Below are 20,726 nucleotides of genomic sequence, written 5' to 3'. Positions count from 1 at the left end.
CAATTAATTTGATTATAAATAATAGCGTTATTTTTCCATTTATATGTATCATTTTCATTTTTTATTCATTATTTATGTATGATAAGTATATACAGTTGCATTAAGTATATTACACTAACCGCTTAGGGCGCTAAAACTATGCGAGCTTACATACAATTTGTGCATAAAATACAGCAATTATTAAATATATATATACGAATATATATATATGTATATGTATATATATGTATATTCGTACACTAAGTATAAGTATAAATAGGTAAATCGTGTTTGCCAATTTATCAAATAAATACATACATACATACAATAAATTAAATTTACAAACGACAGGAACAAAGTTTGAACTTAAGACAATAAAAACAAAAACAACTAAATCAATCATTGCTCGCATTTACTTGCATATTTGGTATGGATATGGTCGGGAGGGTGCATGGTGCATGTTGCATGGTGGAAGGGGGTTGGTGGTTGGGGGTTGGGGGGCTGCTCTGATAAAGGAAGGAAAGGAGGGAGGCCGGATTTTGATTGGAGCGTTCGTCACGTTGATATGTTTTATGTCCATCCATACAAGCAATAGAGGATGGCAAAGTGACATACAATTAACTTAATATGTTTACGTACTTAAGTACCGTCATATATATCGTATATATTCACTATATACATACATACTTATGTACCGCATAGATCAGCGCCTGAAGTCTGAAGCCAATTCTAGTAGTAGAACGTGAAAATATATGTGTGTCTGTGAAAGTGTTTGTAATTACTTTGTGGTTCTCTCTCATCTAGCAGCTCATTGATGAGAAGCGACTCTCTCTCTCTCTCTATCTCTCGCTCTCTGTCTCTGATCAAGCTGTCTCTTTTGTGTCTTCCGTTGAGAGGATGTCCTTGCGAGATACTACTTATTATTCAACTGCTTCTGCTAGATGTCATTGGGTTTGGTTTTAGTTATTTAGTTTTTTTTTTAGGTTTTTCTTTTTCATTTTTCACTAACTCTTACAAATTTACTTCCTATAAGCTCTGATTGCGTAAGTTGTATGTATTAAAATTAATGTATTTTTTTTTTCAATTAGATTTAGGATTTTTCATTCCCACAAAAATTGCACAAAGTCCTTGACAGTTATGGTTGTTGGTTTGTTTGTTGTTGTTGTTGTTTCTTGTTGTTTTGTATTTGTTGTTTGTTGTTTGCGGCTGCTGCTGGGAGCGGGATGATTCTTGCTATTTGGTGTAAGCGGCGTTAATCAAAATACCGAATAATCACATGTAAATTATTGTCCGAAAGTTTTGCCCGATCTCTCTACCCGAACTGAACTTGATCCTCTTTCTCTATCACTCTCCCTCTCCCTCTCTCTCTCTCACTCTCTCTGCCAGCTGTGGGGGGGCGCCTTATTGTTTCTTGCTCATTGGCATGCCCCGAAATCCGTGGCACATGGCTACGGTCGTAACAGCGCCAATTTGGGCGCCTGTTGCTGCAGATGATGTTCCCGCATAGCGATCAATGACAGCGACCGGAATGCCGAGATCGGCGAAGCAGCTGAGGTCGGCGGCAATGCGTATGGATCAGGGGATGCGGACGCTGATGCTGAAGCGGAGAGCGTTGTTGGGTGTCATGGCTTGCCGCTCAGCGAGGTCACATTCACGCCCGGAGAGATCTTGCCCGAGTTCGAGGAGGATGACGAAGAGGTCGAATTGCTGGAAATGGGCCCGATCATATGCTGTGCAGCGGAATGACCACCGCCGCCACCACCACCACTGCTGTTGGGTATGTGCACCACATCACAGCCCATCGACGACGATGAACTGGAGGCAGATGGCGATGCACCGGGTGGTGGTGCCACCTGCACGGCACCCGCATTGCTAGTCGTTGTCAGGCTGAGTGGTGCAAAGTGTTGTCCGGTGGCGGCACCAGACACCGCCGCTTTCCACAGCAGCGGATTCATGCCGAGACCGTTGTGTGCCGCCAGACTGGCACCGAAATGCCGCTGATGCTCCAGAAACTCCTGCGTTGGTGCACTCAAATGGGCGGCAGCTGCTGCCGCCGGCCCATAGAAGCCACGATACAAATCTGGTCGCACATATGGCGCATAGTTGGGTATGCGAGCCGCCAGCGGTGAGAGTATTTTGCCCGGCGATGGATGCTGATGTTGACTCGGATGGCCGTAGAAGGCTGGCTGCGACGGCGGCAGCTCGCTGGCCGGCGAGTTATCCTTGTTGGCCGAGTTGGACTCCTTGCCATCCTTGGCCATGTCGGCCAGCGACCAGATGCGTGGCTTCACAGCCAAACTGACACCAGTGCCACCCACAGCGGTCTGCAACGAGTTTTGCTGTGCCTGCTGATGCTGCTGCAACAGCTGCTGTTGATGGTGGTGGTAGGCGGCGATGTCGGGTGGCGAACCGGTCGGTGGCCGGAAGTGATGATGCAGGGCGGCGGGATGGAACAGTGGGTGGGTGCCGGGTCGGTCGTACAGATCGGGGGAACCATTGGGAGATCCCGGTCGCGACTCCGACCATTCACTGTTATTACTCTCGCCGGGACGATCGGCCATCATATCACCGAGACGTCCAATGCGATCCTTATCATCGTTGGAGCCCAGTCCCGAGTCCTTTGCATCTGCAAAGATGTAATCGAATTTAAATAAGATTGGGAATGGCATAGGAATACTTAAGGAATATTTAATTTATAGCATTACTAATTTTTATATCGGAAAGTTATCGGAAAGAGACTTTAATCGAAAGAAAAGTATTATAATAGATTCAGAAACTAAGAATTTTGAAAATATTTTGCTTCACTCGTTAAAGATGTAAACAGAATAGTAAACATTTCCAACGAATGATTTCCATATTATCTATTTTATAGGAACAAACACTCCAGAACAGAATCTCACAAGCCGAAAAAAGCATCCAATCTTGAATGGTTTTTATTATAAAAGTTTATGTTAGTACTTAATAGTATTTACCCAATCTCAGTTCAGTTTTAAAAACTTTGAACTTTATTAGGTTTATAAAAACTAAATTTGCTTATCTTCACTTTTTTTTTGTTATGGAAATCAATTGCTTTGTGTGTGTATAGACAAAGAAGATATAGATGACAATTAATTTTAGAAGGTGATAAGCCAATTGCTTTTTGTATTTCTCAATACGCAATAAAAAATTTAAGAATCGAAAATATCAAAACGTCTTAAAAGTTTGATGAGTGCTTGTGAACAATATAAGCTTAATTCAGTTAATGAAATGAATACGAATATTTTAGGAATATTAACGAAAGTTATAGATACAAAAATAATACAAAACAATGAGTTATAAATTAAGAGAAGTTAAGAGGAATATAATATATTTAAACTGAGATCATCACTTACCTAGCAAATCATTCTCTTCGGTATTCTTATCGTTATCATCGTCGTCGTCAATATTGGCATCGTCGTCGTCGACTCGATTTCTGGGCTCCCAGGTCATTTTGTTCTCCTTTTTCAGTCTTCTTCTCGCATTTGCAAACCAGGTGGATACCTGGGTTAGCGTCATTTTTGTGATAATCGCCAGCATTATTTTCTCGCCCTTCGTTGGATAAGGATTCTTTTTATGCTCATTGAGCCATGCCTTCAGCGTTGATGTCGTCTCGCGGGTTGCGTTCTTTCGCCGGGCCCCATTCAAATCCATGCCATAACTGCAATTAACGAATTCAAAATTGAAGGGTTACAAAACTTGTCTAAGACTAGACGACAATTTAAGGGTGTGACAAGCCGTCGGCTGCTGCCCCAGCGTGTGAGTGTGAGAAGTAAACAGGTGACAAATATTATTGGAGGACTGGCAATTTTAATGGTCAATCTGTTGCCAGAACGGGTTGGATTTTAAATATGCAGTTTGAAATATGCTGAGCTGGGCTGGTCGCCTATCTACACTTGGAAAAATATTGGCAACTCAAAAGCATTGCTAAAATCCTTACAAGAAAATTAAATTCTTATTTTAGAAACATTTTTGAAGTCCAAAAGTTTCTTAAGACTGTTTAATGTTGAGTTAGTTAGGATTGTGTGCAATTTAAAACAGATATTCAGATGTATTGTAGAGCAATAGAATGAGAACATTAAGCAAGAATTTTAATATTTTAGGTATTATTTGAAATTTAAGATTAAGATTAAGAATTTTAAACGAGAGAGAGAGAGAGAGAGAAAGATAGAGAAAGATGGATAGAAAGCATCTTGCACTTTTTTTTTTGAAATACTTTTAATAAATATTTATAATTATATATATATTCTTTTGTTTTATGAATGTTTGCTTTTCTAAAAAAGTATATATTTTAAATCAATGCACTTGAAATTTTAACAGCAAAACAATAGGAAAGTTTTAAATTGAAAAACTACTTTTTTGTTTGAGTGTACTATTAGGAGAGCATCATGGATTGGCAACATTTGTTTATAATAAACACATTTCGCTAGCCATTTTGCCCAAATGGCCTTCTGTCTGGCCGCTTGTCCATTTGTCGGCCTGTGCCCAGTGTAACATTTATGTACACATGTGCAGTTTGCGGTCGGACAACACATTTCAGATCTGACCAGGGTAATGCATTCGACGCGACAAATATGCATCTCTGTGTGTGTGTGTGTGTGTGTGTGTGTGGCAGCAACTGTCCTTTATCGTTTTTTGTGGCCAGTTAACATGCACATATCCAGCTGAGTGTGTGTGTGTCTGTGTGAGTGTGTACATGTGTATGGCATATTCACAAGTGCATCCATGGCCATAGACAGCAGCGGAACAACAGATATGCGTATACATATGTAGCTGTCCCATTTGTATTATGTGGCAGTAGTTTCCAGCCAGCTGCACAGCCTGATGTGTGTGTGTGTGTGCAGTGTGTGTGTGTGTATGCTCTGTGTGTGCGTTGCATTAATTAATTTAAATTTCGAATACGAAGTGTCGCCGAGTGCAAAACACCTGCGCCGACAGCCACACTCTGCCTTTGATCACTTGACAGTTGAATAAATTTTTTTAATTTTCCTATCAACGTCCGGCGGTTTTTTGCTTGACGCCGTGCACACACACACACACACGCACACACACACACACAGCATATATGAATGATGGCGATGCTGTTGTCAAACAATGCAACAACAAATGGCAACACTACACGCCCTCAACTTAAATGGACAAGGTAGGGCTGCCAGCAGACGCATCGACATCCATAGCCACATTTCTTTAGAGTTTATCCACTGAATTCGGAATCGGAATTCGCTAGTCGGCGTCACGTCACAGCGAAATAACTCAAAATTGATTTATTGTGAATATGATTCGATAGACAACAACAGCAACAACAACTGCGACAACAATCGACATGACTCAACTTTCAAATTTTTGTTATGGGTGTCAATTACGGTAGAAACAATGAGAGAGAAGCACTGAAAACACTCTGCCTCAACCTGTACGTGACGTGACGGGATGTTGTCGATTGTTTAATCGACAACTTGCTTTGGAAATTTATGTGTGTCGGCAACTTTTTTTTTATTTACATTTTTTGTTTGTTGTCCAGCGGAAGCGGCCACTCTGCCAAACAGCCGACGGGGCCGATCATCAATTACAAGCAAATAAATTGTCGTTAATGATAGAAAATCAAATATATATATATATATCTATATATGTATATTTCTATATATATATATGTGTATGAATGCGTGCCAATGTGCAATGTTGGCTTTTACTTTTTAATGCACCGAATTTGGCCGGCATTTGAATGCAGCACAGCACGGCACGGCACAGCTGTGGCAGCAACAACAACTTTCAACAGTCACTGTCACTGTAACTACTAGTTTTAGTGGACGCATCGACTCCTGGCTGGTGGCCAGTGCCGCGCCCTACTTGAGAATGGGATTAGGTGTGCTGGTCACGTTGCACCCGCAGCTGATGTGTTGGCGTTGATCGCCTGTCGGACCACCGTTCATGTTCTCGCCCCGTATTGTGTCGAGTTGGTGTTCAGCAAATCTCTGCCACACTCCTGCCTCAATGTCAAATTATTATTGTTATTCAACTGCTGCACTCACCTATTGAAGGGATAGCCGGCAAACGCTGCGTCATACGGATGATACATTGATGGATACGGCCATGGAGCAGCTCCAGCCACCAAATTCTCCTTCAAGTCGATGCCAGCCTGCAATCAAAAAATGTGTATATATAAAATATTAATGTCAGCTATATTTAGAACATATACGAATAAGTGTACAAGTATTTGCTTTAATCTATGTTATTTGGAAATTGATGTGCTTGACCATTAGCCAAGACCTTGAACCGAAATTATAAAAATTCATGTTAAACAAATCATTAGTACATTTTTACGCGTTCAGCTTCAAATTGTATATTTTCTTATCAGAGAGCCACCATCGAAGCAGATCATCTTTAATTAGTTATAAAACAAGGGGAATTACGAGCAGTGTATGCATAAGTCGAACAATTCTTTGCTTACGAAAAGCTTAACACTCCTTTCTATAAAGATAATGTAGGCATTGTGCAATATTTAAGTAGTTATTGTTATTAGCTTTCAGGACTTTATTGTGAAAGAATTAAATTAAGTTAAGATTAATGTTAGCCACTGTACAGTTAAATTCAGTGATAAGCAGCTTCTAAGTCTGTCGATCATGCGAACAAGACGTGTCCAAAAAGGCGTACCGCATTCGCTTTGATTCGCTTTAGTATTCACTTTGAATTCACAGCACTTGCCATTTAATTTGATAATGAGACACATGAATATGCGAATAAATGTCGATGTATATAGCACAAATACATGTATATATATATATGTATGTTTGTATGTTTGTAGGCATGTAGTTCGTGAAACAAACATATGTCGACTTGTGGGCATCTCTTGCCACAGTTCGTAATTAAAATCACACAAATACACACAAATAGCACAGATAGACACACACACACACACACAGACACACACATACATTCGTATATATGTGAAATGTTGATTAAGTGTAACATGACAATTACTTATATACACATTTAGTAATTTAGTCGTGTCTAAATTCACTGCGACAGATGTTGATGTCAGCTGTTTGTCGTGTACCAAGTGATAACGACAAAAGATTGCAACGAGCCCAATCCGAAGCGGGCCACAAGGGGCAAGCTGAAGCGAAGTTGAGAGCAGCAGCTGTATTGATAACGGAAAGCTGCCAATGATAAAGAAAATACCCATACACAATACAGTCGGCCATTGATGAGCTCGCTAATTGATCGAGACATTAAATAAACGAATATCGGCGGGGGAAATAAGGACTTGACTTGACTCTAAGGGTTAATGGCTGAATTGTTGTTGGTGTTGCTTTTACTGCTAAAAGCATTATTATGTTTGGTGTCCTCTCATTCACATGGCACATAGGAGTACATAAGAAAACGAGTTTGAAACATTTAAAAAGATAGGTTTAATTTATATTATTATGTTTGTATACTGCGCCAGAGCAGATTGAAGACGAATATAAAAATACTTTTCCCGATTGAAATTAAATTGATTTTAATTCGATTTAAATTAAATTTTACCCAGCTTTTTCAGAAAAAAATAAATTATAATAATATAACTATTAAAAATACAACATGGAATAATTTTAATATTAATAATAATCATTATCATAATAATAATAAACTACAGGTTACTCTCGAGATTTCAATCAATAATTATTATTCAGGCACTGTCTTTGCCGCACTAAATTTAGGGTCTTCTTCCTCGAGTTTGGAGTCAAAAGGTCAGTCTGAGAACTGCAACAGCTTGAACATGATGTAAAATCAACGATCGATACACATCTAAGTACATGACACCGCACGGGGAGCGCATCTTCGCTGGGACTTTTGGACCCTTATGCCTACTGTTGGCCAAGTTCCGTTCCGCATGTGAAGTATGCGAATTGCATTTGTGGCATACGACATTGAGGCGACTGTCTGTGTTGCTGCGGCTGCGGCTGTGGCTGTGGCTGTTGCAGTTGTCTTGTGTTATCTTCGCTGCCAGCAACCTGGACCCGTCGAAAATATTTGTGTGTGTATGTCTGTCGCCAATATATATATATATATATAAATATATATGTATAAAGAATATATATGTTCGTCGGTTGGGTTTGCTGTTTAGGCCCCGATATCAATGCCAATCGCAGAGGCCACGACGAGGGTTCGCATGGCTCAGCATGTGGTGAGTTTTTGAGTTTGAGTTTGAGTTTGAGTTTGTGAGTTTAGAGTTTGAGTTTGAGCCAAGCGATAGAGAGACTGATAACCGGCGACAGAGATCTCGGCTGGTTTAGTCCCTGGCCCTTGTGGCCCGTCTACGGACGCGGACACGGACAGGTCTACGGGCGGAAAGGAAGCGCTTGTCGTAACGTGCAGTTCGCAGAAGTCATTTAGCAAAACGTTTTACAACCTTTTGCCAAAGTCTGACAATATTAAATTACAGTTCTCGAATGTTGCACAAACACATAAACACACACACATACAGAAAAGTCGGTGCGGAAGGTCGAAAGTTGCAAGCGAGCGATCAATTACCAGTTGGAGCTGGATACCGTTCCCAATGCTCGATGCTCGATGCTCGATGCCCGTTGCCCGATTCCGATTCCTCAATGAATCGAAAAGGGCCGAACCGGTTTTACAATTTTTACAACTCTTACAATAATCGCATTCAACTATCAGCAGCAGCCGCAGCAGCCACCAGCACCATGTTCAGCATCAACATTCAGAGTATCCGCATCCGCATCCACTAAAATCCACAAGCAATCTTTACGGCCTGCCCTGCTTGGAGTGTGTGTGTGTGTGTGTGTGTGTGTGTGTGGAGTGCGTGCTGCATATGGACATGCATGGACATGTACATGGACATGCGAGTGAAGCGCATTCAGTGCAACACATCCCATAAATTGTTGCGTTTGCTACTTACTTACAACATTGCACAGCAGCTCCACAACCGCCCCCTTGTCACCCTTGTCTGCTCCGCCTCCTGCTCCTGCTTCTGCTTCTGCTCCTGCTCCTCTGCTGCTGCACAGATTTTTGCGTGTGATGCAAAATATTAACAACATGAACAATCGACATGTGTGCAACTACGTTTTGCGTTTATTATTACTGGTAGTGCGTTCTCAAACATTAACCAGCCAGCCAGCCAACCAACCAGACAGTCAGCCAGCCAGCCAGCCAACCAGCCAGCTAGCCAGCCAGCCAGCCAGCCAGACTCAGCATCCATTACTACTGTACAGCAGCAGTATTTAGACCAGAACTAACATGGATCGGCCCAAAGCGATAGTAAGTGATATATGTATGTGTATGTATCTGTGTGTGTGTATATCCATCTGTGTGTGCGTGTGTGTGTGTGTGTATTCATGTACCAGGAAATGATTCATCATCATTTAAATGTGTACGAAATCTGGTATTGGCAAGCTTGTTGAACACAAATTTGCCTTTAAAGATTATTATTTATTTACGACAGAGTCAAGTTCTATTCAACTTGTTAGCAACTTTTAATTCTATTTTAAATTGTTGATGAATTATTGATTTCAAATTGATAAGATTTATTTAAATCCCAACAGCAGAAAATGGCCTTGTTCTGCTTTTGAATTGATCTAATTTATAATTTATAAGTTTCCTTACACGATACTATTCTAAAATTCTTGATCTTAGTCTAAGATATGCAAATAAAAAATAAATAAATAAATAAATAAATTGGAGTTGATCAGGAATGTATACAATCCAACTTAGTAGCAATTCCTAAATGTAGCATTTTTCAGCAGATTTTATTTATGTCTAGGGAATATCTACACATGTTTATTCTTTTTGGAAATTTTCAATTATCTTTCATGTTATATAAAATATTTGCGGATGTCAATGATGCTATCAGAACAATGCTCGATTTACGAATTAAAAATGGTTTGGGTTGTAGATCTTATTGGGTCGGAGCTGTGCCCTTCAGTGCATTATACATTTTGTGATATTCTTATAAAACTGTTGGCATTATGAAAGAATGTATCTGCTGCTGGTCAATAATTGCTGAGATAATTGAGAAATTAAACCAGCAAGTCAGATTATTTGTTGAATATACGAAAAGTAAAAGCAGTTTGCTTCGGCACTCTAAATTTGTGAACTAGTCCGTATTATAGAATTATCTTTTGATTGCAAATCAAGCTGTATTATACAAGTCTTAAGCTAGCTGCAATATATATAATTTTTGAGTAGCAGTGTACCAACAACAGACGATCAAAATGTGTGTCGATTCACGCAATGTGGAGTGTGATTTCGCAGCAAGAAGCCGCAAATGAATGAATTCATATAAAACTGGGCACTCATCTGGTTTTAATTGTTAACTAAATTTGTGGAACGCTGTCTGCGCATCACGCTTCCGCCTCAGTGGATAACATCGGCAACATCGACAATTGGCCGACACGTCGCGACAGTGATTTAATTTGGCTGGGAAGCAGGCAACCAAACCAACCAGGCTCCAGGTTCGGATCAGTTCGATTTGGGTTGGGATGGGATGGGATGGGGGGGTTCGGATTTCGGGCGGAGCATTGTGGTGTGCCTGTGGTCTGTCGCCTGATGCACCGCGATGCGAATGATGCGCGTAATGACGGGTCGAGTTAATTAATTGCTGCCTCGTTTTAAAAATAAACGCACGTTTACGCAGCGCATTCCTGTCTCTACTCATTGGAACGAGCCGCGAACCGCGAACCACGGCCGAAGAATGAATGGAATCAGAAATCAGCATCTGCTGAATCACAAACTGAGACTGATTTTGAAGCATCGACGACATGCGAGGACTTTGACTTTGACAAAATAGAATGCTTAACGGCGTCTAGCGCCAGCAAATCTCCCTCAGGAGATGAAGTATGCTCCGTCGCCTTCCATCCCGCTCCCCCTTTCCAGCTCCAGCTCCAGTTCCAGCTTCAGCTCCAGCTCCCGCTCCGGGCTCCTATACCAGTTGACAGTTATTGCGCTTGGGCGCTTATAAAGTTGTACAAACGAGATGCGGATGAGGATGTGGATGTGGATGTGGCAGCCTGAAGCTGCCTCTGCCTCTGTTGTTATGTGAAAGTTGTAAGTGTGGTTCTGGCTTGTTTGTTTGGCTGTTTGTTGTTCGCTCGGCGTTGCCATGACTGCTAATTTGTTGTTTGTTGTAGGCAGCCATTCAAAACATTCTCGTAGACACCCCAACCAACTCTCTGCTATGTATGGGTGTGTGTGTGTGTGTGTGTGTATATAAGAGTGCAAAATTTACTGTTAACGAACATTTTCAACTTTTGCCAAAAAGCCAAACAACAACGGCAGCAACACAAAAACTTTCCACAACACTTACGGCAACAACAATGCGATAGAAGAGTGAGTAAATGTATTTAGTACTTTGGGCCCAGGAGCTGTGGCAGCTCAACACTCTTCTCCTTCCAGACGTCACCTTGCCATTAGGGCAGCAACCCCCAAAAAGCAGCAGCAGCAGCAGCAGCAACAGCAACAACAGCAACAATAGCAACATGAACACAACACGACGACACTTCGACATTTTGAAAGTTGACAAATCAGTGCATGTACATTTTCGGGCCAAAACTCCCAACGACGCACTTCATTGTTTGGGGTTGCTTTCGTCTCGCATGTGAGTGTAAATGGCTTAGATTATGATGAGGGGCAGAGTGGCGAGTGGAGTGCCACTATCGTCATTGGGCACGATTTGTAGTTGCTTTTTGTGTGACAATTTTTGGATAGGCAAGTTTTGCCAACGGCAAAAAGTTTTTTGTGCTCCCACAGGACCTCGCTTGAGGACATGAACATGTACATAGACATAGACATAGACACTTGTGCGTCGAGCTGTCTAGAACAAGATTATTGTCGAGAGTGCGAAATTTCATGCCTGCATTTGTTGCTGTTGTTGCTGTTGTTGATGTTGGTGTCACTTACTGAGCGAGGAGTGTATGAAAAAGTCAATATGGACTCGAACTTGCTGTTGTTTTTACTGGTAGTGCAGTGGCTTAAGGATAAACAGCAGTGCTGTCACACAAAAATAACTATGATTGCCATTGTCTAATTGGGGGGCAGCTGAATCATGTGCAACATGCGTCGCAGGATGCAACATATGCGCTAACGTCAAACTCGAACTTAAGGATCAACGAGACATGAAGATAAACTGACGGCTGCCAGGCAGGCAGTGGCAGTGGCAGTGGCAGGGGCAAGGGCGAGGGCGAAGGCGAGGGCGAGGGCGGATCACAGGCGGACAGGCTGTCACTTGCGTGTTGACAAATTTATTAATAAGGTATGAAAAGCAGCAGTCGACGCCCTCAACGACACCGGGCGCGGCCTGGCCTATTTGTTGTTTGGCAGGCGAACTGGCAAACTGGCAAACTGGCAAACAGGCGGCGGCTCTTCAAATGTTTCTTTTTGCCATTTGAAATGACAGCAGGGCCGCGCACAGTTGCACCATCTTTCTATCTCTATCTTGCTCACAAAAGTCACATCCAGCAGACAAATTCATATCCACATCCACCTTCAAACCATCATCCACCATTTAGCATGCGTCGAGTCTTTTTTTTTTTTTTTTTTTTTTGAAGACAACGAGAAATATATATTCCCGTGCTGCGGCAAAATGACAGCCGCTTGACAGCTCGTGTCAAAGTAATGAATCCACCGCACAGAGCCGACACTTTTACAACTCTCCGGGCCCGGCCTGGTATGGTATGGTATGGTATGGTATGCTCCTATATAGATGCTAAGAAAAATTGCTCCAGTTTAGCGCCGGCGGTACGGTAAAAATGCCGCAGTGACTAATTACGATCGCCGGGATGATTTATGCAGCTGTGCGGCCGGAAAATTTGAAACTGTTTTGCCTTTTAAACGCCTCAATCAATATAAAATACACTTAAAAATGTATACACATATATATGTGTATATATATATATGTATATATATATATATATGTATATAGATATATATGCTGTACTTCATTTGGTTGAATGTTGCTGTGTCAGCGCAGCGTAGGCGACTTTTTGGAGGCATTGAGAGGGACAGTGCTTAATCACCAATCGATAAATTTCGAATGCGTCGAATATTGTGGCGTTGTTGTTGTTGTTGTTGTCTTCTTTTGTTGTTGTGTGCCTCTTTTTTCGTCTTTTTCTTTTTTTAATAAGTATCTTTCAATAACAATACGCAACCGGCAACAAAACAAAACCAAATTTATGCAAAACCGCAGCTACTGGCGGCAGGCCGGGTTTATATGTTTTTATGTCTGGCCAGCTGCCTAAGCTTCTTCAAATGCAAATCAATATACTTAGGCACCACACAGATACACACACACACATACACACACACACACACACACACACACACACACACAGATACATACACTTAAAAGCGACTTCAGTAAGTAGTACGACGATCGATTTTTTTTTTGTTACTCTGTCATTAGTGGCACGTATAACACATTCACATTCATACACACACATACACACACACACACACACACACATGTTTATGGGAATGATTAGTAAATTATGAATATAATCGGAGAGGTTGTAAATTATTTGATACAAGTATTAGCAACATAAAACTGTTGCCTCAACTGGTTCAAAACCAAGTTGTTTCACTTCAAGTTACTATTTTTTATGCTTTTTATGTATTTTTTTTTTTCTTCACTCAAAAACTACTTTGTCTCATAGCTTGTTTCTCGTTCAAACATCTCATTGAGATTTGAGGATCACTTGAACATTATATATGTATATATATGTATGTGCAGATGTGAGTTTTTTGCTGCGAAAATATCTGACAATCGAATCACATTTTCACATTTGTCTCAATGAATAACTCGAAAATTTAAGTGACACCTTTTTCTTTTGCTCAATTTTTGCTACGACCGCTCGTCATTTTCTGTGAAATATGCATTTTTCATATTGAGTTTTTGGTTTTTTGTTTTTAGTAAATAAGCTGCCTTGAGCGAACAAACTCATTTAATTTAAGCAGATATTTATGTTATGATAAAGCTATTGTCAAAGCTATTAAATCTTGAAGAAAAATTCCAGTTTACACGTCACATAATATTAATGGCTTGCAGATATACAGATGTTTTTTAGTACACTTTTAAGTTGACTTTTTGCACAAAATATGCGTTGATTATTTCAACATTTTTGGTTTATATATGCACTAAAAAAGTAGAGATTAATATAACAATCAAAAAATACGAATATGTTGATTTAAGCCGACCCAAATAGTCAGCTATGTTTGAGCACTTTGTGATCCTATTTCATTTTTGACTCAGTCGATTGACTAATTGAGTGTGTTTGAAACCATATGTCGGCCAATGGGCTAATAGCCATGGACTCTGATTATTTGGAATTCGAGTAGACTGAAAAGCCACACAGACAAGATCCGGTCAAGGCACTGCGAGCAGTCGCAGTGGGGGTCCTGACCCCTACCCCTACCCCTACCCCTAGCCATACGTTGGTTGCTGGGCCTACTGGCATATTGGTGACCCTCGGCACAGTATGTGGTCCGGGGAAGAAGTCAAACCAAATAGAATTGTTTGCAAACAAAAGCAAATTACACGCTGCTATTAGAAATAATTCGGCGAACAATGGACAACGCCGTGAAGCGCCGGACATGCTGTAACAAACAGGCAACAACCAACAACCAACAACGAATCTTCCGATGGACCGTTGCACCAGCGGACCATTGGACCATCGGACCATTGGACCATCGGACCATTGGACCGACCATTGTATGCTCTCAGGCTCAGTGACAGTAAAATTCCGTGGCGAGCTATCACAATAATGCGGCTTGAAATATCACCCAGCAAAAGGTCAGCAAATGGCATAGGCACAGACATAGCTTAGGGTCGGAGTCTCGGAGTCGCACAAGCTCTTGACAAATCTGTGCCTAGAATGCCAATAACCCAGCAATAAAAGCCCACCAAAGACAAAACCATACTCGCTGACTAACACATGTTCGGAAGCACTGCTGCCATATATATATATTTATATATATATATATATATATGTATATATCTAGCTGGTTGCGCTTTTGTGTGCGTGGCCCTGGCACACGATCAAATGACGACGACGACGATGTCGTCGTTGACGGTGGTCCCTGCTTGGACGCTGGACAAATTCACAAATTTATTGCACCATTGTTCGGACGCATGACTTATGAACAGAGCTGAGCTCAGTCCGAGAGCTGCACAGAGTTGAGAGTTGAGGGTTTTGCATGCGGGATAAAAAAAAAAAACAAAAACAACTAAACGTTGCACGTTTTACTTACCGGATTCGCGTAGAATGGCGGCTGATCGCCAGCGATGCCCGACAGGTAGGCGGACATGCCCTCCGGATAGACGCCGAGCGGTACACCGCCGGGACCGGCGACAAGGCCGCCGGCGGCAGCTAAGCGCTGATAGTTCAGCATATCATATTGGCAGGAGCAGATCGTCTGGCCGCTCACAGGATCCGTGTAGATGGTACGGCCCGTGTCGCAACAGCGATTCGGATTCGGATTGCCGGAACCAGGCGCTGGCGGTGCACCACCCGGCGGCGGACCGACACCAATCGCCGGCAACGATGAGGGACCGGGTCCAACACTACTGCCAGCCGAGCCATATGGTGTGACAGCAGCGGCACACGGTGAACCGGAGCGTGCGCCCGGCGGCACTGTCGATGTGACCATCACGTTGCTCGAAGCGGGCACAGTCAGGGGCAGGGGTAGACCACTGCCGGGCAAACCGGCGGCGGCAGCAGCAGCAACGGCCGCGGTTAACGTGGGCCCCGGACCGGAGCCGGCACCAGGACCGTGGCCGTGGCCGGAGCCGGCGCCGCTTGTTGGATGCGCTAACGGTGGCAAAGCTGGCAACTGCGTTGTAGTCTGTGGATGCGGCGGCGTCTGTGCGGCGTTCGTGGAGGGTGTGGTTGGCGATGAGGCAGCAAGGCGAGTTGAAACGGCATTCTGGCAAAAGACATACAAAGTGCACAAAATCAGTAAAGAAATAATTAATTACAGCTACCCCCCAACAATCCCCTAAAATAAAGTCTTCTCACTACTAATACTCGATCATAGTCTTTGAAATTGTATCTGTCATTTTGACAAGGCAAAAATAAATCATATTTACTCATATTCCCGTATGTTGCACGTATTTTACACATTTTTCAACAATTGATGTAAATCATTGCTGAAAGGAAAGTGTCTTGAAAAAATCAATGAAAACTATTTAAAATTATGCCAAATACAAAGAGTAGAAAATCAGTTAAGCAATTAATAAAAATATAATATAATTCGCTGGTATTCTAGAAATGTTCTCACAAAGCAAAACAATTTTCCACATTTTTCTACAATGCTTCTTTCAGCTCAAAAGAAAAATTGAAATTAGATCCATTGATTTGTTTTGGAAAAAAGCGAATGAAAACTTTTTATAATGTTGCCCAAGCAAATACAAAGAGTGGAAAATGAGTAAAAAGAAAATAAAAGAGATGCGCCCACATAGAGCCTACCTACCAGCCAGCCCCTACTTGTCTACTGTACCTGGGGCTGTGCTACCAGCAAAACTTAATTAAAAAACCGTTGCCCCCCCTTATCAATGCGATAAGCGCTTTGCTTGTGCGTGTGTGTGACTGTGTGTGTGTGTGTGTGTAGACACTCCAACCGGTACAGTGTATATATATGTGCTATAGATACATACAGTCCATAACCCTAGCCTAATAGCCCATCTCGCCGTCTAGGGTCCTCTTGGGTTGATCATCAAAGTGGGGCCGCCATTAACAACAAATCATGTTTTCGATTGACAACATTGATTTAAATTACACAGCCGATTGCTGGCAGCGCGCAACGACAACACACATCCTAAGAGCAATTTGATTGTGTGTGTGTGTGTGTGTGTATGGATTGTGTGTGTGTGTATAGCTGGGACCGGGCTTTGTGCATCTTGGTCCGTGCCCATGTTTTTTTTTGTTGTTGTTGTTGTTGTTTGTGTGTGCACATAAGCCTATCGCGCACTTTTGTCAACACTTTTAGTCAAGCAACAGTACCCAGCGACAACAGCAAACGACAACTGCAACAACTGCAGCAACAACAACAACAGCAACAACTGCAGCAACAACTGCAGCAACAACAACAACACCAACTGCTACAACTGCAACATACATTCGCACATGCGGCATTGCAGACACAAACAAGTTTCAGGTTTATTTATTATCGTCTCTTTGGCTTTTGCTTTCGTAAACTTTTCTCGATTTTGGTTTGGTAGTCTTGGAGACTCTCTTCGGTCTCTTTGGGTTCTTCTGGCTCATGTCGGCTCTTCTTCTTCTTCTAGGTTTTCTTTTTTTTTCTTCTTTTTTTTACAAATGATCCAAGGCTCAAGATTGGATTTTTATCGCATGTTGCCATGGCCAAACAGTGAGTGATATCACAAAATAGTCACAGATAGACGGATGCACTGCCTCTGATCGAACGAATGGTTGGCCAACCCACCCCACCCCACCACTCCCCTCCTACTCCTAACCAAATGACAACTCAAGTGGCCATACGCGATTAAAAATTAATTCTCTGACCCATATGGACTCGAAGAGTTGTGGAGGGAGAGACAACGGTTTGGGTTATCAGTTGGCGCCTTTGAATCAGCCGCCAATGTTTATCATGCATCGGGCCATCCGCCATGTCTTTAGTGTGCATTAATGTACGAATATAACAAATACAAAACACATATCAATATACATATATATATATATATACATCAATATATATATACACTCAATATTGTATTTCTAGTTGAACATCCAAAATGGACAATGCTATCGAAGCGCTGCCAAAGAATGTGTATTTGAATAAACAAATGGTTGAGTTGTAGTCAACAACTTGAGAATTATTCGAAAGTGTTGAATATCCATCCATACACACACACACACACTCGCACACACACACACACACTCGCACACACTTAAGTGTGTATGTTTTCATACACATATGTGTGATGGAGGAATTTTTATCTAAGCAACGATTTGCATTTTATTTAAGTTTTTTTTTTCTTTTCGCTGCGACTTCAAATCGGATTTTTTGGTTTCGGTTTCGGATTCGGATTCAGATACGGTTTCGGTTTCGGTTTCAGTTTTCTTTGTTGTTCTACAAGTTGCATTTCACATTATTTGCTCGTTTATTTTTTTTCTCTGTTTTTCTGTTTTATTTATTTATTTTTTTTTGTTTTTGTTTATCGCAAGCATTTTATGGTCTCTTTTCATAGCGCTTGTTGCTGTTCTTACTTATTTGTAATTAATGTGCCAATGTCTCTGACTGTCTGTGTGTGTTTGCCTGTGTGTGTGTGTGCGAGTGTGTATGTATGTGTGTGTGTGTGTGTGTGTGCTTGTGTGTGTGTTGGCGCTGAAGTGTCAAGTATAAGTTGAATTGATTACATTTGACCAAAGAGGCAACATTAACTTGCCATATTTGCCACTATGTAGATCAGATTACCAGCCAGCATGTTTGGCTCTTTGATTTTAAATACACACAAGCAAACACACATGTGTGTGTGTGTGTGTATGTGTGTATTATGTGTGTGTGTGCTGCATACATGTGTTTAAACAAAAGCGCATAGCAGCAAATAGAAACAGTAACAGCCGCAAAGTATTAGCCATTTGTAGAACACTGGTTTATGCAGCGGCATTTAGTAGTTGTATTCTTTTTTTTTTTGGGGGGGGTTTGGGGCCTTTCCCTTGGTGTCATGTATGTAGTACACATGTCCGCTATCTACTATCTATCTACACTACACAAAAACCAAAAAAAAAAGAAAAGGAGAACAAAAACGGTGGCACGCTAAACAGCAATGTATTGCACAAATGTATGGCTGACATTTGGGGATTCAAAGTGGATTTGGCAGACATCGATTTGAAAATGTTCCTTTTATTTCAATTTATTTTTAAATGCCTGCGCATTTCTCTTGCTCTCTCTCTCTCTCTCTCACTCTGTCAAGTCCAATCGCTGCAGCTACAAATTAAAATTAATTAGAGGAACTCGCTTAAGTATTTGGCAACTTTTTTCCCCATTAAAATGTTTAACACATGCTAAAGAGATTAACAAAAAAGAAATAAATTGAGAAAAAAAATCGAACAGTAGAAAAACTGTAGCTGAACTAAAAATCTTTTTCAAAATCATAACAAATTTCATATTTCTGATTTAAAATTTATGTTCTGATATGCAACACCTTTGAAATAACACTAGATTATCATTTATGGATATTCACATTGATTTTCCCTTCGATTTTTGGCTTTAAGTTTAAACTTATGTTCATCTAAATTAAGTCAGATGAATGTTTAATATTTAAACTTTGTCGTTTATTGGATCACATTCAATTTCAATAAGATTTCATCCATCTGAAATCGAATTCTCTGTTTATCATGAAAGTTTAAGCTGTCAATTTGAATAGTAAGTTAATCCAGTTTGTAAACTGCTTTTTAAGTTTTTTTTTTCACGTTTGTGACAATTAGTTGCACTTTGTAAAGTTAGTTGACTGTCGGAAGAATATATATAATCAATTTCCTATAATTTCTCAATCATCCTGGGAACAGATTTCTATTAATTTTTTACAAATACAAATGATTCCAATTGATTTTCAATAAGAGTGATAAAAATATATCTGAAATCAAAATATCCTTAAATTTATAAACTGTATCTCTCATGTTTAGTCCTTGTGAATTGAAACAGATGCTCATTTGAAGGGATTCCCATTGATTGGCTACAAGTTATCATTTAGTATGTAGTTGGCAGTTAGTATGTATTTTATTTTAGTACGTACCATTACTAAACAGACACCGGTTTCATTACTGTGCACTGTCATTTAATTTAGATTTGCTTTTCAAGTCGAACTAATAATTATTATCAAAACGGCACGGCACGAATTGAATTGAATTAAACACAAACTTTCGCAATTCAAATAGAATTGATTAACAATTTATATATATTATTATTATTATTTTTATTTATTTTTTTTTGTTGAATGCAACTTTTGCATTAACTGAACTTGTTTCGTTTGGGTTTTTGTTTTGAATTTTTTTTTGCTGGTCTCCTCGGGTTGTGTTTTAAGTTGTAAGCCTTTGATTTAACTTGATGTATTTCGATGATTATTATTTCAACATTTGAACTTTATCACTCTCTTAACGTGACGTATGTGTGTGTGTGTGTGTGGATGTGCGTGTTTAGTATGTGTGCGTGTGCGTGTGTGTGTGTGTTTAAGCACTACGCGTTTTGCAGACTTTTTGTCATGCCGACGGTTAAGCGATTGAACGGTATTTAAAAAAACAGTTTTGCAGTTTTAGCTGCTGTTTGATGTGAGCATTTGGAGAACGTGTCACAAAATCTTAGCGCCTGCCGCTGCTTGCTGCTTGCTGATTGCTAGTTGTTTATGCTCGCTTAATGCCAGGTTAACAAACGCCGTCGCGGCTTACGGACGAAGACGCAATCGGAATCGGAATCGGAGATGGAGATGGAAATGGAGTCGGTATTGGTTGCGTAGCCGTAGACGATGTTGAATGAAATTTTTTTGTGTTGCGGGCGAGCGGGCACGACAGGCTGTGTTAGCGCTGCACACTGTCACTGGCACTGGGCACACTGGCACTTGGCACTGTCACTGGCAGTGGCAGTGGCACTGTGACAGTGGTGGGCAGCAGTGGCAGCAGAGAGGCACGACAACGACGAAGCGAAGCGAAGCGATGCGAACGGAACGGAACGAAGCGAACGCAACGCAACGACGAACGAGAGAGATACCGAACGATACGAACAATCTGCGT

General features: G+C 41.1%; 1 protein-coding gene across 1 annotated transcript; it reads right to left on the bottom strand.

The window, feature by feature from the left end:
- Window positions 1-260: 260 nt before the first annotated feature.
- LOC6557070 (homeobox protein caupolican) lies at window positions 261-19,858 on the bottom strand. The gene is made up of 5 exons (XM_032742944.2): window positions 19,736-19,858; window positions 15,229-15,903; window positions 6,021-6,127; window positions 3,351-3,655; window positions 261-2,605 (listed from the first exon to the last, which is right to left on the bottom strand). The coding sequence occupies exons 1-5, from the start codon at window positions 19,775-19,777 to the stop codon at window positions 1,602-1,604; spliced, it is 2,133 nt and encodes a 710-aa protein (XP_032598835.1). The 5' UTR covers window positions 19,778-19,858; the 3' UTR covers window positions 261-1,601.
- Window positions 19,859-20,726: the final 868 nt, after the last annotated feature.

This window comes from Drosophila grimshawi, unplaced genomic scaffold, assembly GCF_018153295.1.
Source record: "Drosophila grimshawi isolate 15287-2541.00 unplaced genomic scaffold, ASM1815329v1 contig_44, whole genome shotgun sequence".
Lineage (NCBI taxonomy): Eukaryota > Metazoa > Arthropoda > Insecta > Diptera > Drosophilidae > Drosophila > Drosophila grimshawi.
This window is presented reverse-complemented; position numbering and strand designations above follow the sequence as displayed.

Excerpts from the sequence above, each read along its gene's own strand:
- LOC6557070 (XM_032742944.2), bottom strand. The coding sequence starts at position 19,777 with ATGACAGTGCACAGTAATGAAACCGGTGTCTGTTTAGTAATG. Across the intron at positions 6,128-15,228 it reads CGCCATTCTACGCGAATCCG|GCTGGCATCGACTTGAAGGA; the intron begins GTAAGTAAAACG and ends TTTTGATTGCAG. Across the intron at positions 3,656-6,020 it reads GCCGGCTATCCCTTCAATAG|TTATGGCATGGATTTGAATG; the intron begins GTGAGTGCAGCA and ends CGTTAATTGCAG.